This window comes from Pantherophis guttatus, chromosome 2, assembly GCF_059756535.1.
Source record: "Pantherophis guttatus breed Tessera chromosome 2, ASM5975653v1, whole genome shotgun sequence".
In the NCBI taxonomy this organism is placed as follows: Eukaryota; Metazoa; Chordata; class Lepidosauria; order Squamata; family Colubridae; genus Pantherophis; species Pantherophis guttatus.
The window spans coordinates 234,267,162-234,283,591 of NC_142064.1; the positions used below are offsets into that span (position 1 = coordinate 234,267,162).

Here is a 16,430-nt window from a genome sequence, read left to right on the forward strand (position 1 = left end):
CAACTGATTTCAGTGAGACATAATACAGTTTTTTTTTTCTTTAGCCAAATCTCAACCATAATATCAGAAAAGCAAATATGTTTCCAATATATTCTCAAGACAAGAATCCAAGAAGTGGAATCATATCTGCCTATATCAATGTGCACTTGAAATGTCAAGTGAATAATAAGGGTTCTTAAAACAATTGCATGCTAACTATGACATTCATTGCATCAGCAATTACTTTAATAATTATCTCTTTGAGATTCAGGCATATTTTATGCTCTTATTTTACAGTATGTTCAAGATAGCTTGACTCCATGTTGCTCTCTATGTGTGTGTGGTGTGTGTGTGTGTGTGTGTGTATAATTTATATTTTGCTGATAAAGAAATAAAGGGAGACTAGTATAGATCTATTTCAAGTTATTTAGCTCTCATCAGCTAGCCATACCCTTACTCGGATTTGATTCCTCTGCTTCTGAGCCCTCCCATTTTCTGTTCTAGAAGAGCATTTTTGTAGGCAGGAATATATGCTTGTATGAGTTTACAAACATGTCTATTACAGAATAAAATAACAGAGTTGGAAGGGACTTTGGAGTCCTTCTAGTCCAACCTTCTGCTTAGGCAGAAAACCCTACACCACTTCAGACAAATAATTATCTAATCTCTTCTTAAAAACTTCCAGTGTTGGACCATTTACAACTTCTGGAGGCAAGTTGTTCCAATAATTAATTGTTCTGTTAGGAAATTTCTCCTTAGTTCTAAGTTGCTTCTCTCTTTGATTAGTTTCCATGCATTGCTTCTTGTTCTACCCTCAGGTGCTTTGGAGAATAGTTTGACTCCCTCTTTTTTGTGGCAGCCTCTGAGATATTGGAACACTGCTATCACATCACCCCTAGTCCTTCTTTTCATAAGACTAGACATATCCAGTTCCAGCAACCATTCTTTATATGTTTTATCCTCGAGTCTCCTAATCATCTTTGTTGCTCTTCTCTGCCCTCTTTCTTGAGTCTCCACTTCTTTTTTTACCAAAACTGAATGCAGTATTCCAAGTGTGGCCTTACCAAGGCATTATAAAGTGGTATTAACACTTCACATGATCTTAATTCTATCCCTCTGTTTATGCAGCCTAGAAGTGTGTTGGCTTTTTTGGCAGCTGATACACACTTCTGTCTCATATTTAAATGGTTGTCCACTAGGACTCCAAGATCCCTCTCACAGTTACTATGATTGAGGGAGGTACCACATATACTGTACCTGTGCATTTTGTTTTTCTTGCTTAAATGTAGATCCTTACTTTTTTCACCATTGAATTTCATTTTGTCAGATAGCGCCCAATGTTCAAGTCTGTCAAGATCCTTCTGTATCTTAAGTCTATCTTCCAGAGGGTTGGCTATTCCTGCTAGCTTGGTGTTGTCTGAAAATTTGATGAGTTCTCCATCTATCCCCTCATCCAAATCATTGATGAATATGTACAGCATAGCAAGTCTTTTTTTTCTATGCATAAAACTGTTGACTGTATCATCAATTATGTCCCCTGTGCTAGTTGTCTACAGTATAATCACTTTAAAAATGTTTTGATGAATAGTGTATTGAATTCATCATCATTATCATGAATTAAGGATCAGTTAGTGAATTCATGCTTTGTGTATAGAAGGTCCTAGGATTAAACACCATCTTAAGGCTTGAGAAGGATCTGGCTTCAAGGCTCCCGAAAACTGCTTCTATGGAGTGAAGGTTGTAAATAATATATAATTATTTTATTACTATCCAATAACCTTCTAATGCAAATCCCTAAGAAAAGATCTTTTGAGGAAGAATAAAAGTTGAAAAATTGTTTTAAGTGGACCATTCTACATGTGTTGGTTTTAAAACCCCACCAAGGTGATTGGGGTTTGGGGGGGAGAGAGATGAAATTGAACATGCCTAGATAAGTCCTTATTTTGGGGGGAACTCTACTTATAAATATCAAGATGCCTTTGTTTTAATCATTTAATTTATCATGGGGTATAGATGTCTCCTAATTTTCCACTAATAAAAAGATGGTATTACTCATTATCGATTTTTCCCCTCCTTCATTTTAGCTCTCAAATCTTTTGAGTATTATATCAAAAATAAAATGAAAAGCTCTAGTGGCTATGGGGATATTACATTCAAGAATTTATTGGAATCTAGGACAATAAAAAGAACTTTACCACACAGCAAATAAAGAGGCTGGTTTTAACCTTCACAAATATTAAATTTTATCAATAAAAATCTAACTGCTTTGAGACTGTTAGATGTTTTTTTTCCTAACGATACCTAGAGAACACCTATTGCTTTTATTTTTTTCAAAAAGAAAACTGTCTTGAGACTATATTATGATTTTGATGGTAGTTGTTTTATATAGGGTAAATGTTGTTAATAAAGTCCTATCAACGGAAGTAAAATGTGCATAGTTATCTTTTTTAATGAATAGGTCTTATTGTGTTTAACTACTTTAAACTGATCCCAGCATGGAATATACATTAGGTGCTCCCCACAATAGGATAAAAAAACATTACTTAACTTTTTGCTTTCCAAACTGGAGGTAAGATGTCACGTTGACCCTTCTACAATCTGAAGAAGCTTGATCAGGAATGGTCTTTGTGGAAGGATAACCTCTTTTGTGAAGGGGGAACAGGGTGAAAAGGTTAAGATATGCTGAAGCTCACAAAGATTGGACAGAGGATCAGTGAAAAAGAGTGTTATGGAGTCATTTTGGCATAAAATATAGGACAGGGTTAGCAATGACAGAGTTCTGTTCCATTTAGGTTTATGGGAGCCAGATGTACTTGTCACTTACTTGCCATACATGCCACTTTAGCTTATAAAAACTGGGTTTTTTTTTCCAGCTTTTTTCCTGTTTTTGAATACTACATACAAATTTCCTGTACTTTGTGATTATATTTTAGTAGGAATACTGAGATATAATTATATATGGTCATTCTACCAATGTTACAACAGCAAATCTAATGGTGGCCTAAGACTTTTGCACAGTACTCTCTCTCTCTCTCCCTCTCTCCCTCCTTCTCTCTCTCTCTCTCTCTCTCTCTCTCTCTCTCTCTCTCTCTCTCTCTCTCTCTCTCTCTCCACACAAACACACACACAACTCACGTACATCATCACAGGCTCAATATAGATTCTATGTTGGACTTCAGAGGATCACAGCACTGTCCAGATGCAAATTGCCACAATTGAATGCCATCAAGAGACACAGGCAATAAAGAATATTCTATGTTCTATGTTCCTGCAATTCATGCTCCCTCAAACCTGTTGGGGTTCCTTAAATTAGAAGCACAACTCCTAGCCATGGGCCTGCCATATAGCCCTGTTCTGGACTTCAACAAAGCAAATTTTGGTAAATCAGAGGAATGTTATTTAAAGTTCCAGAACATGAGGTGCCATGGGAAAAGGAACTCAACATGAGCATAAATTACTTAAGAAGCAACATTAAAAGCACATTTTAAACAATTCCAATCAGGAGAGGGGAAAAAAAGAGGATAAGGAAGAGAAAAAGCCAATCAAGTTCTACAAAAAACTTCGAGGAGATGGGAATACAAAATACATATACAGGAAATGGAATTAGCAGATGATATAGGTGAATGCTTACATAACCTTAAAGAAATTCGGAACTGGTGAACTTCCCAATAGTAAGAGCAGAGGGAAAACAACCACCTGTCAGGGATGCTTTAATCTGGATTCCTCCATTGAACAGGGAGTTGGACAGTGGCCCAAAGGGCACTTTCAAATTTTATGAGTCAGAGTCAGCATCAAGGCAATAAGAGAGCTCCAAGAGGGAAGAGGGAATGGAGCTGTCAGAGAGAGATACAGAGGTGGAGCCTGGGCCATCCGTTAGCCCTCAGATGGAGAGTCAACAGCCCCCACATCTGGAGGTGGCTGATGAGGAAGAGGAAGAACAATTGGGACCAGTGCCTGACATGTGGATGGGCAGAAGGCAGAAGAGGGTAGAGCAATGGAAATCTGTGGACCAATCCTTGGGATGGAAGAGCCACCGCTGTTAGTGAAGCCCCACCCTAGCTCTGGGGATAAAATGTAGGGGGTGGAGATGAATAGGTGTGGCAGACAACTATTCCTCTTCCTGCCGGACAGACTTGTTAGCCTACGTTGAGAGAGAAACTTTTTGCTGGGGCTGCTGGCACTCCTAATACAAGAATAATTGATTCAAACACAGTGGGTTTGTCATGCTTGGGGAGCTGGATTGGAACATTTTGATCTAAAACCTTAATATTCAACAGTTATTATAGAGTTAAATCTACCTCTTGTAATTTTCAGAAGAAGGCAGGAATAAAATATACAGATGATGATGTTGATGATGATGATGATTTCCACAAGAAAATTGGTACCTGAAGAATGATGGAAAATTTAGGATTAATGGAAGTTTCTGACTTATTAAGCGAGCAAGTTAAAAAGAATACTAACTATCATTATATACCTAATTATATAAAACAAATTAAACAAAATTGAAAGAAAATTAAATGCAGGGAACATAATTAAAGCCATAAATGCTTGAGCCATTCAAGTTATTTGATCTACTGCAGGTATAATTGATTGGCAACAAGTTGAATTAGATAAACAAGAAAATTAATGGCCAGGAATCATGCTTTCCACTCAAGGAGTAGATAGGCTCTACTTTGCCAGAAATAAAGATGGGGAAGAATTGTTACAAGTAAAAAAAAAAAAGTGAAAAAAAATACATTTCAAGTGATTATATCAAGCACAGGAAGGGACCACTCTGATGGAAAGTGGTATAGAGCATTACATCAAAAGATTATGAAAAAAAAGAAAGTCACTTAAATCTGAATTGATACTTGGAAATCTTAATCTTTTGTGCTCAATATATCTGTGATAATGAAGGAAAATCAGATTTAAAAATATCATTTTCAATAATTCCTTTAAAAAGAAACTGATGGAACATTCATAGCAGCACAGAAACAGGGTATACAAACAATTATCATCAAAGCCAAAACTGAACATTTTTGAACTGTTGGAATATTTCAAGTATTTAAATCAAAAATGAAATTGTAGATCACCTCATTAGTGGATGAAGCATAATTGCCCAAACTGCCTAAGCATCACTATAATAAAATTGCAAAAAATGTGCACTGGAGTTTATATAGAAAGTTTGGCTTTATTATTAAGAAAATCTACTGGGACCCTGCACCTGACAAGTATTTGAAAATTAGAATTCAAGATCTCATGGGATTTTTTTCAGACACCTGAAGTACAATACCAGACATTACTAATATTAAAAAGAAAAAAAAAGGCATGGTTCATAGATGTAGCAAGAGACAATTGATGAAAAATAAATGAACTAAGTAATGAAGTATCTGGATTTACAAACTGAAGTTAAAAGACTTTAAAAGAAAAAGTAGCAGCCCACCCACCCAGACATAATCAAATATGATCTGCGCATGTGCAGAAATGAGTGAACCAGTAGCAAAGGTAAGTGAAACCCACCCCTGCATAGGTTGGCTGACTTTAGGCTTGGAAGCTAAATAGAGATGGGCCTATTTAATATTTGATTAGGAAACTATCAAAAAATAGCATAACTATTGGGGAGGTTTGACAGCATTTCGGAAAAAAGGCAACACCAAATCACCTCTAAATTGTTTCCACAAACATAACATACACATATCCATGATATGAGCAGGAGTTAACTCTCTTTTCAAATGTCAGAGAATAATATGTAACTACTCTAGAACTCTTGCAAAGATTGCAAATCAATCAATCAATGATTTTATTGGAATATATTTTTTCCTCCAAAGAAAAAGAAAAGTAGAAATAATTTAAATGCAGGTGCAATGCAATTCTGCAGTGCAGCCCAGGTTACTTGTTTCCCATGCTGTTCCCATCTATATCTTAAGCCAGTTCAGCAGTGGGTTTTAAATCCCGTCGCTATCGGCTCACTCGTGAATGTGTGCACGCGCAACGCTTCTGTGCATGCGCAGAGATGTTTGGGTGGGTGGGCGGAGCCTCCCGCCACCGCCACTACTGGTTCGCCTGATCCAGAGTGAACTGGTAGCAATCCACCACTGAGCCAGTTCCAGAAATTCCAGTTTGGATTGCAGTGTATTGGGATCTGAACCAGGCTGGTCCATTGTCTGGACTGCAAGATTAGATTAGCTGTCTATACGTTTACTGAAAACCTACCCTTAGTTAATAAGGTAAACTCTGATAGTCCATGGCTGGATTCTGAAATCAATGCCTCACTGATGAATGTTTGCAATCTTGTTACTTTAATGTTCGGCTTAGTGATTCATGTCTTAAATGGGGAGAGAAAAGCATACAGTACAGGGGTGGGTTCTACTTACCTTTACTACTGGTTCGCAATGGGGCCGCACACACACTCTTCTGCTCATGCACAGAAGCATTTTGATGATGTCGGGATCGGTGGGTGTGGCCTCCTGCCAGTTTTACTACTAGTTCTATAGAACTGGTGCGAACTGGGGGCAACCCACCACTGATACAGTATATTTTGATAGTAATCACCTCTTGGAAAACACTTCTTATCCACTGTGGATGTAATATTCTCTTTCTCTGCTCTATCCCTGCAGCCTGAATTCTGCTTATCGGCCATTCTTTCCCAATTTCCCTTGAAGACATATGATGATCAGTAGTGGTATTCAGCCGGTTTGGATGAAACGATAGTAGCGACCCGCGGTGGGCTTGCCCACCCGCCCCGGCACTATGCCACCCTATTTAAGGGTGTGCATGCCCTTAAATTTTTAAGCTGCGTGCATGCATGCAAGCATGCAAGCCATGCGCACGAGCAAAGTGCATGCATGAAAGACGCACGCATGCTCAGAGGGTGCACACATACATTTTCGGTGTGCGGCGAACCAGTGGTAAAATTATATGAAACCCACATATGATGATGATGATGTACCATGTATGAAGGGAGAGGCACAGGTTAAGAACTGGAATCTTGGCATTTGGATATAACACTTATGCCAGGGGTCAGCAACCTGCGGCTCTGGAGCCGCATGTGGCTCTTTCACCCCTCTGCTGTGCTCCCTGTCACTCAAAATATGTGCCACAACCACCAATGTATGACACCCACCGACACGTGATTTATTGAGCTTTTCAACCCCCAGTAGGCCAACCATGAATAAATCCAAGAAAAGAAAAGTTTCAGAAGAAAACAGAACATTTAATTCAACTACATATGCTAGTTTTGTGGCCACTCAAGAAATAGTCAGGCACGGGAAGGGTTTTGTGGCTCCCGGTGTTTTTTTTTTCTGTGGGAAATGGATCCAAATGGCTCTTTGAGTGTCTAAGGTTGCAGATCCCTGATTTATACAATTGAACAAAACCCAGAGCTTATCTTACCCCTTTAAAATCTACTTTTCCCTTTCCAGAGTTAAGAAGAAACTATGAAACATAACTATGAACTGAGCTCTGAAAACCCTTGACAAGGTGAACCTGTGAGCAATTCAGCAATATTTCAAGTATTTTCCTCTTGCTTTGAGGTCTAGATTATCGAGTTCACAAATGTCACTTTAACAAAAAGTGCTCAGGCACTAGAATCTGCAACATTTCTCAACACATTCAGTAAAAAAGAGATACCACCTAGTCTGACCCAAAAGCCTCCTTTTTTCTTTTGAAAGGAGAAAAAAAAAAACCCTGTCTTCTGACTTGAGAGTTTAGGACCTATCAACACCTACAAGTAGGGAGACAACTGTATGTTCTCTCTGTCAGCTCATCCATATTTTACCACCTCATTTGCAGAATGGAAGCCAACGTTTTGCAAAGCCAGCAGTATTCAGTACAGTTTCTGTTATGCATATATAGTAGACTACTCCCTCTAGCTCTTTTTGGTCTCTGGGTATGATCCAAACTTCACTGAATATGTTTGCCAGCATTACACTGAAAATAGCTGAGGGAAAAAAAAGAGGGAGGATTATTCGGGAACTTCATCTGCTTTCCTGATGAGCACTTAGCAACAAGCCTTAATAATACAACTTCCTCTCAGTGAGAAATGTTTGTGCTTACTCTGCAAGGCAGCCCATTGAAAACTCACCCCATGATGCCAAACAAAAGCTCCTTTTTAAAAAAACAACTCCAGCCCTGTTTACAAGAGAAGAGAAAGCTTTTTTACAATGTGGACAATTTGCAAGTGCGAAAGGGTTGTCTGACTCTGGGGGATTGCTTCCCTGTGAAGCCCATTAATCTTGCATGGGAATTAAAGCGCTTGTCAATATCTCTTGAAATTAACAAGCTAAAATCACAGTAGGTGACAGACAAGTGCCTTTCATATGGCAATAGAAGTGAACTGAGTTAAATAGGAACCATCATCCCTTTCTCTGATTAGTGAGGGAGTTGGAGACAGAGTGATTTGCATATATTAGCAGGAGCTGCATTTCCTGTTCTGGACAAATTGGTTATTTTAAATAATACCAGGTTTGCTGTTCTTACCCACCATGAATAAGTAACATTTTTTAAAAAATTTCATTCTTATATTCCCCCCCTTCCATTTCTTATCATTATATTCCTCTCTATTTATTTTTACTTAAAAAAGATTCATTATATTTTTTAATAACCACGATCCCCATTTAACTGAGTCTTTTTTTTAATATATGCACTGTAATTTTAGATCACCCAATAACCGCAGTTTAAGAACTGAGGACACGTTTCTTACACTCTTAACATAATTTCTAACCTGCCTTTTTCTCCATGGAGATACCAAGGGAATGCCTACTAATTAAGATTGAATAAACATCAAGCAAGTGCCCGATAATTAAAACAATGAAATGTAAAATGCAAAATAAATATTAACTCATCATGATAACATAAGGAAAGGATTTTAAAAAGATAGAAGAAAATATACTTAGCAGAGGAAACTAAACGTAAAGGAATCCAGAAATAAAAAATGTATTTACAGTCTGATAGCAAACTGTTATAGAAAGATTCAATTAGGCCTCCTGGGAGAGATTTTTCTTATGGTTATCAGCTCAATATGACAATTTCTCGATGTCTGATAGCCTCAAAGACTTCTCAGCTGATTTCCATAAAGGAAAGAAATGTGAACATGAATTCTTTCTTGCGATGAATAGACTATATGGGTTCTACCATTATTAGAGAATGTTTTGGATTCATCAATGAATATTGCAATTTTGCATTGGAATTACAGTATGTAATAAATGACAACGCAGCTACAAGGAGCTTTTAGAAATAAGTACTCACAAAAACCTTTTGCTACCAAACTATCAGGTGGGGAAAAAAAGGCAAGTTTATTAAAACCATGAAAGTCCTCAACAGTATCAGATATTTCTGGGACATCTTGGCATAACTGATATCTAGAAAGTATAAAACTTTCAGCAATATTACAGCACCTAGGACAAACATTACATTTCCTATTTGTCATGAGGGATTTTTCTTTAAAATCCATCAATAAAACTCCCAGAATGGTAACTGTCACTTAAGGAATATTCATAGGATCATTAATTTCTTATCATGGGAATGACAAAGCAGCTGGTTAAAGTCCTGCCAACTAGACTGTCTAGAGTGTTGAAGTGGTTTGTTTGCCAAATAAGCTTTCATCATCCTCTAACCCAGGTCCAGAACTGTATAGCTTTAGGGTGCAGGTCTCCACCCAAATAGCCATGTCTTCCTCTAAATAGATAAATACCTGTTTAGGATTCTGACCTTAACTCATTGGGCTTTACTCATGTTTCTTCCTAATTGTTTGGAAAATTTGCTTGTAGATCAGGGACCTATGCACTGAGCTTAATACCCTTGCCAGGACTAATGGTATTTCCTTATTGAAAATAACCATATCAAGCTTTTCCCCCATCTAACACCAGTCCTCTGGAATCAATTTCCAACAGATTCTAATCTATCAAAAATTTAAAAGGAATTAAAATGTTTATTTTTTTTTATGGTGCCGATATATTCATTTTATGAAATAATGTATTGCTATATAAATGCAGCTTTAATGATTATTTTAAGTGTTATATGGGCCATTCAAGTTATAAGGCTCTACATTTTATTTTATTTTAAATTAGATTGTAGTGAATTAATTTTTGATGCTATTCTGCACTTAGGTTTAAACTATTCAAGTACTACTATTACTTCTTAAGCTGTGTTTTCTTCAACATGCTTATTAATGAAACACTTTAGGAAATGGTTAACATATTTATATATGTTATATATAAATAAAATTATTATTATTATTATTATTATTATTATTATTATTATTATTATTATTATTATTATTATTATTATTTTATTTCTATACCGCCCCTTCTCCCGAAGGACTCAGGGCAGTGTACAGCCAATTTAAAAACACAAGACACAACAATGATTAAAATTTAAAATAATTAAATAGATTTGGCCGGTTTAAAACCCCAAAAATTTAAAATACCCCAATTTAAAATCATTATGTTGATAGCCCGGCCTGGCGAAACAACAGGGTCTTCAATGCGCAACGAAACACCCGGAGGTTGGAGATCTTACGTATTTCCGGGGGCAGTTCATTCCACAGGGCTGGGGCTCCCACAGAGAAGGCCCTCCCCCTGGGTGTCGCCAGCCGACATAACTTGGCCGATGGCACCCTGAGGAGACCCTCTCTGTGGGAGCGAACTGGCCGGTGGGAGGCTATTGGTGGCAGAAGTCGGTCTCGAAGATACCCGGGTCCTATGCCATGGAGCGCTTTAAAGGTGGTAACCAGCACCTTGAATCGCACCCGGAAGACCACTGGGAGCCAGTGCAGCTCGCGCAGGAGGGGTGTCACACGGGCACAACGAGTTGCGCCCATAACCACCCGCGCGGCCACATTCTGGACCAGTTGGAGCCTCCGAGTGCTCTTCAAGGGGAGCCCCATGTAGAGAGCATTACAATAGTCCAGCCGGGAGGTGACAAGGGCATGAGTGACCGTGCGCAAGGCGTCCCGGTCCAGAAAGGGCTGCAACTGGCAGATCAGGCGAACCTGATAAAAGGTCCCCCTGGCCATGGCCATCATATGCTCTTCTAAAGACAGCCGTGTGTCCAGGAGGACACCCAGATTGCGAGCCCTCTCTGTGGGGGGCAAAGATTCACCCCCAATAGTCAGTGATGGCACCTGCTGACTATATCAGGATGCCGGCAGCCACAGCCACTCGGTCTTGGACGGGTTGAGTCTGAGCCTGTTCCTCCCCATCCAGACCCGCACGGTCTATCTTTTTAGATTGCTATTTCTGTAACTGTTTTATCTTTTTCCCTTTTTCTTTTCTGTTTTGTTTGAAAAGGCCTTCGGGCTATTCAATAAACTATACTATACACTGCTGATGGTCACTGATGGTTTAGTCATCTCCCAATAGGGCTACTGTAATGAATTCTATATGGCTCTTCCTTGAAGAGCATTCAGAAACTTCACCTTGTCCAGAATGCAGTGGTGCATGTAGTATTGGTTCCACCATGTTTGGCCAGGTAGCACAACTATATGCATTGTTTTAGAGTGGGTTTTCAATGCAAATCCACCTGCCATATGTCATCTTTTAAAGCCCTGTATGAAATGGGATTAGTTTACTCATGGGACTGCCTATTCTCAATGATTTTGGCCTGTCTTTGGCAGTGTAGAACTTCTCTACAGTGATGCAGTGTCACCCAGCAAAACTTAGGATGTGTGACTTTTTTATTGTACCATATGTCCTATGGAACTGCCTCCCCTACAGATGGCCTCAACTTTACTTGTTTTTCAGAAGCCTGGGAAACACTGGCTGTTTCTCTAGGAACTAACTAACTAACTAACTAACTAACTAACTAACTAACTAACTAACTAACTAAATAAATAAATAAATAAATAAATAAATAAATAAATAAATAAATAAATTTTTTTAGGGAGCATCAATCTTCCTCTTGACTTTAAGGTATTTGTATATACGGGTACTCCTCATTTAGCAATTGCTTTATTTAGTGACTATTTGCAGTTATGAGCTACAAAAAACGAATATTATCCTCATATTTACAATCTTTTTGTCATGTTCCGAGGATCCAGCACCAAGAAACTACAAGCAACACAGTTTTAGTTTGAAGAGTTTTATCCTGGAAATCATGAAAACCCAGCACTGAGTGACAGACAAACAAAGTCGGTGCTAACCGTGGCCTGTCTTTCGTGTCTTAAATCCCCTTCTGTGCACCTACCCCGCCCCCTTGGCTTCCGGACGCCATGAACAGGCTGGAATTTTCAGCCGCATCTAGGCTGACACTCAGCTGCTGGCCCGCTCTCTATGCTGCAGCTTTGGCGTTTGCTTCCCAGCCAATCAGCTTCGATGCCCAGCTGCTTATCAACATGCGCAGCAGCGTCACAACCTCCACCCAGTGCCCCATGTCCAGCTGCTTGTCGGCCGATCCATTCACCACCTCCCATCTGATCAGTGCGATGACTGTATCAGTCCCAGTCATGCCCCTGCAGCCTCCCCTCTCCGAATGATAACCCAGAGGCTTGCCGTTTTGGGGTTTGACACTTTGCAGATCTATAATGCAAACAAAAGCTGAAATCAGATCATAAGCGCAGTTTGGTTACCTTTAGTGACTGCTTTGCTTAACAGCCAAGTAGCTGGTCCCAACTGAGATTCCTAAATGAGGACTATCTGTATTTTGTTTGCCATCAAGAGTTTCACTGGATAAATGGAAAATCACATATATTTGCATAATCATGGCCAAAAATGGTTTTGCAATGCTATTTTCTGATTCTTCATGTCCAATTGAATCTAATCTGATTAGGGAATTACTATATATATAATCTAATTGAGATTAAAATTACAAGGTGCATATACATACACAAACCCATTCAAACATGCACTCCTTCACTTCCTCCTGTTTTTTTTTAAATGGGATAATGTAATATAGGGACATTTAAAACTGTAAACTAACAAAACTTCTCTAACAGGCTGATGCACAAAGGAGTTCAAAGACAAATTGTTTATTTTTAAAGAGCCTACTGAAAGCCACACTCCTGCATATGTAAACTCAGAAAAGCTTTCAACGATCTAAATTAGAAATCCAAATAGAATGATTTCCCTTTGTATATTACTGTTCACACTTGGTTCTAGAATGTTTATAGTTGTCATTTATCAATTCTGTTCGGCTTGTGACTGTACACTTATTAAGGAAGCTTAAACTCTGTCACAGATGATAACATTTAATCCCGAGCATGAAATCAATGCATCTATACATTTATGTAGCCTTCGAACATTATCGCACCGCAGAGGACCATTATTGTGATCCTGGCTTGTGTTATCTAGTAATTCAAAAACCTGTACTTGAAATTAGCTTCTAAATATAGAGTGTAAGTTTTCACAGCTGTTATTTGTTTGTGAAATGACATCTGGGTAGTGGTATGAAAAGCAATGAATATGTGCTGATTTTTCAGTAGCCATGCTTCTAGCTTCTTCAGAGATTATTTGAAGTGAATAAAGACTGCAAAAGACGCCATGTTTTGCTTGGGTTGAATGGAATGGAATGTCCACAACTAGTTCCTCATCACCAAGCAGGTGATAGTTGATAATCTTCCTCCTTGCTTAAATTATTAGGATGCTTTTTTAAAATTTCTATTGCTTCTGTAATAATTTTTTTGGGGAAAATGTCTGCTGTATTGTACCAGGATGCTGACATTTTGTAGATGCTGGTATTTTGCGATTAGATACTGGCTATCCAGTTTAATATTCCATTCATGTTTCTTAATTCTGTATTTTATGGGCTGTGAATATTAAAATGGACAACATGATATGCAGAATTAAAGAATATAAAATCAAAAGCTTAAAAAACGTCTGGTCCAAGGAACCCAGAACCTCACAAGGAGTTGCTTCAGAGTAGTTTATGTACTCTGCTCACCTATAAACTGAATTGCACCAGATTAAAGAATTTATCCACATAACTATTAGATGCGAACTGCTTTGGGGCCTGCCTTCACCCTTTTCCTACACACCAGAGATTCCAATCTACGTTGTCTCTTTTTTCCCTATAAAAGACCTGCTCCCTCTCGTGACTCTGGATTACATTCCACCACAAAAATAGGACAATCGGCTTTGGCTGATTGCCAATCGCAAGGGCCAAATATTAAATCTATAATAATATCATTAAATATTAATTCTATATTGAAATACCAATAAACAGATTCAAGCATCTTTAGCCATTTTCTTTACAAATATAATTTGAGGAAAATATATCACATAGAAACTTGTCAAGATGGCATAGAAAAGAAAGAAAAATATGACTGAAGCAGTAAGGATATCAAAAGATAGCAAAGCATTAAAGAGAAATCAAATCCCTGTATCTGAGTACAAAGCAGAGGTGGTATTCAGCAGGTTCTGACCAGTTCTGGAGAACTGGTAGCAGAAATTTTAAGTAGTTTGGAAAACCGGTAGTAAAAATTCTGACTGGCCCCACCCCCATCTATTCTCTGCCTCCCAAGTCCCAACTGATTGGGAGGAAATGGGGATTTTGTAGTAACCTTCCTCTGGAGTGGGGTGGGAATGGAGATTTTACAGTATCCTTCCTCTGCCACGCCCACTAAGCCATGCCACACCCACCAAGCCACACCCACAGAACTGGTAGTAAAAATTGTTGAAACCCATCACTGGTACAAAGGTAAAGTACTATTCGGTTCTAATGTTATTGTTATTTCAGGAGAAATGTTATAGTATGACTCTTTCCACCAGTGGGATATTGATATATGGAAATAATCTAGATGAGGTTCTTTTTCTATGCTAATGTTTACTGTATTCTACAACATTAATCTTCAAAGACTGGAGCTACATATTAGACTCTTCCCAAATTAATGTTATTGAAATAGTGTGGAGAGAACATTTTGCAGCATATCTGAGCACCAGTGCAATATCATCTGACACTATGAATGGCAGAGTAAGTCCAAGCATTTATCAACATGCAGTTGACTTTCTATGTATCTTGTACAGTGCAGTATTAAATATTTTCATTTAATGCCAGCTTGAAACTTTCCTTTGTCTCTGGCTCTGTGTTTTTGAAAGAGAAATCTATTCCTAACCCAGTTAATTGGGAGAGAAAACAAATAACCACATTTATTGATTAGATACACTCACCCCGAATGCACTCCTGAATACAGATTTATCACCACTTGGCAACTTGGAGAACAACACATTATAGCCACCACAGAAATTGACATTCCTGCAACTAGTTTTCTACAACCTAGCCAAGCTATTGAGCTGTGTGAATTATGGCAGTGAGCTTGCCTGCAAGCAATAATGTGGAGTGGCAGCGGAGAAATTAAGTCTGTGATGGCCAAGTATAAAACATTAATGCAGATTGTTAGTTAAGCTCGTTTAGGAGAAACTTTTCAGGAAGAAAGCAGAATTGAACATAACATGATTCTGGGAATTCTTTTCCATTACCTACTACCTGAAGCCTTTAACTGCATATCTGGCACCTTTTAAGAATTATTCCCTCCAATCTATTGTACCAAGTGAGAATAGAGTTACTTCTCAATTTTATCTAAGGCAATCTTTTCAGATAATGCTGAAATTCCTACATAGGAAAACAAACAATGCAACAAAAAAGAATTGTAAGAAGAGTAGCAAAATATACTAAAACAATGATAGTTCTGTGACTATCTTAATCATTAAACTTACTGAGAAGTAGAATAAAAATATAAATTAGGGTGCCTTTGCCTTAATCAACTGTAATCAAATATTGATGTCATGCTTACTATGCAGACATTCCTTATCTCCATATAGGGAAAGCATGGAATGGAAAAAGGATGATGATGAGGATGATTTTATACACAGCTTTCCATATATTTTAAGTTTTAAAACTATATTGTAAACTTTTTTTGAAGAAGTTTATAATATTATTTTAAAACTTAAAATATATAAAATAAGATAAACTTAAGATATATAAAATATCTATTTAAAAGGAGGAAAATGAAAATGAAATAAAACCTTCAGAATGGAAACTCCGCCATAATACTAAGCTCTAAGGCTTAAACCGGCGGCCTGTGGGCCGGATGACTCACACACAGACCACACCCAACACAGCTCCATGAAGGGGGGAAACGTCATGAAATTGTCAGCTTTGGAAGCCATATTAGCACCACATGCTTCCCCGCTGCCAACTTCTTACACTTTGGAAAGTGGGAGGGGGGATTTAGAGGAGTGATTGTAGTTAGACATAATAGCATTCTTCCCTTCAGTCAAGGTCATGGTGTTTATGCATCTTGAGGAGGAGTGGTTGCAAGGATGGCTGTAGTTGGGACGGATGGTGATTGGGCCATGTGACAGACTGATGGGTGCAGGGGCTGGATTTGGGGTTTTGATTTACTGAGGGAAAACTGGAACTTTCAGATTTGGGTTTTCCCAGATGTACCAGTTTACCTTCTCTAATAAATGGAACTTTGAGAAATGCCTGCCTCGGAGTTTTTACTTGGAGTTGGGGACTTTCTGGAACACTGACAGAAA

The 16,430-nt window shown here is 38.3% G+C and overlaps 1 protein-coding gene across 11 annotated transcripts in view; it reads right to left on the reverse strand.

Moving 5' to 3' along the window:
- CNTN6 (contactin 6) overlaps nt 1–16,430 on the reverse strand; it is a 229,013-nt gene that overhangs the window by 118,777 nt on the left and 93,806 nt on the right. For 8 of the 11 annotated variants that reach the window (XR_004595209.3, XM_034440535.3, XM_034440534.3 and 5 more), the window contains exon 5: nt 4,278–4,364. The exons of the other annotated variants lie outside the window; for them this stretch is intronic. Coding sequence is in view for 7 of the 8 variants with exons in the window: in XM_034440535.3 (XP_034296426.2) it covers nt 4,278–4,364 (87 nt within the window). In the remaining variant the exon portion in view is untranslated. The remainder of the gene's footprint in view (nt 1–4,277; nt 4,365–16,430) is intronic. 11 annotated transcript variants of the gene reach the window in all.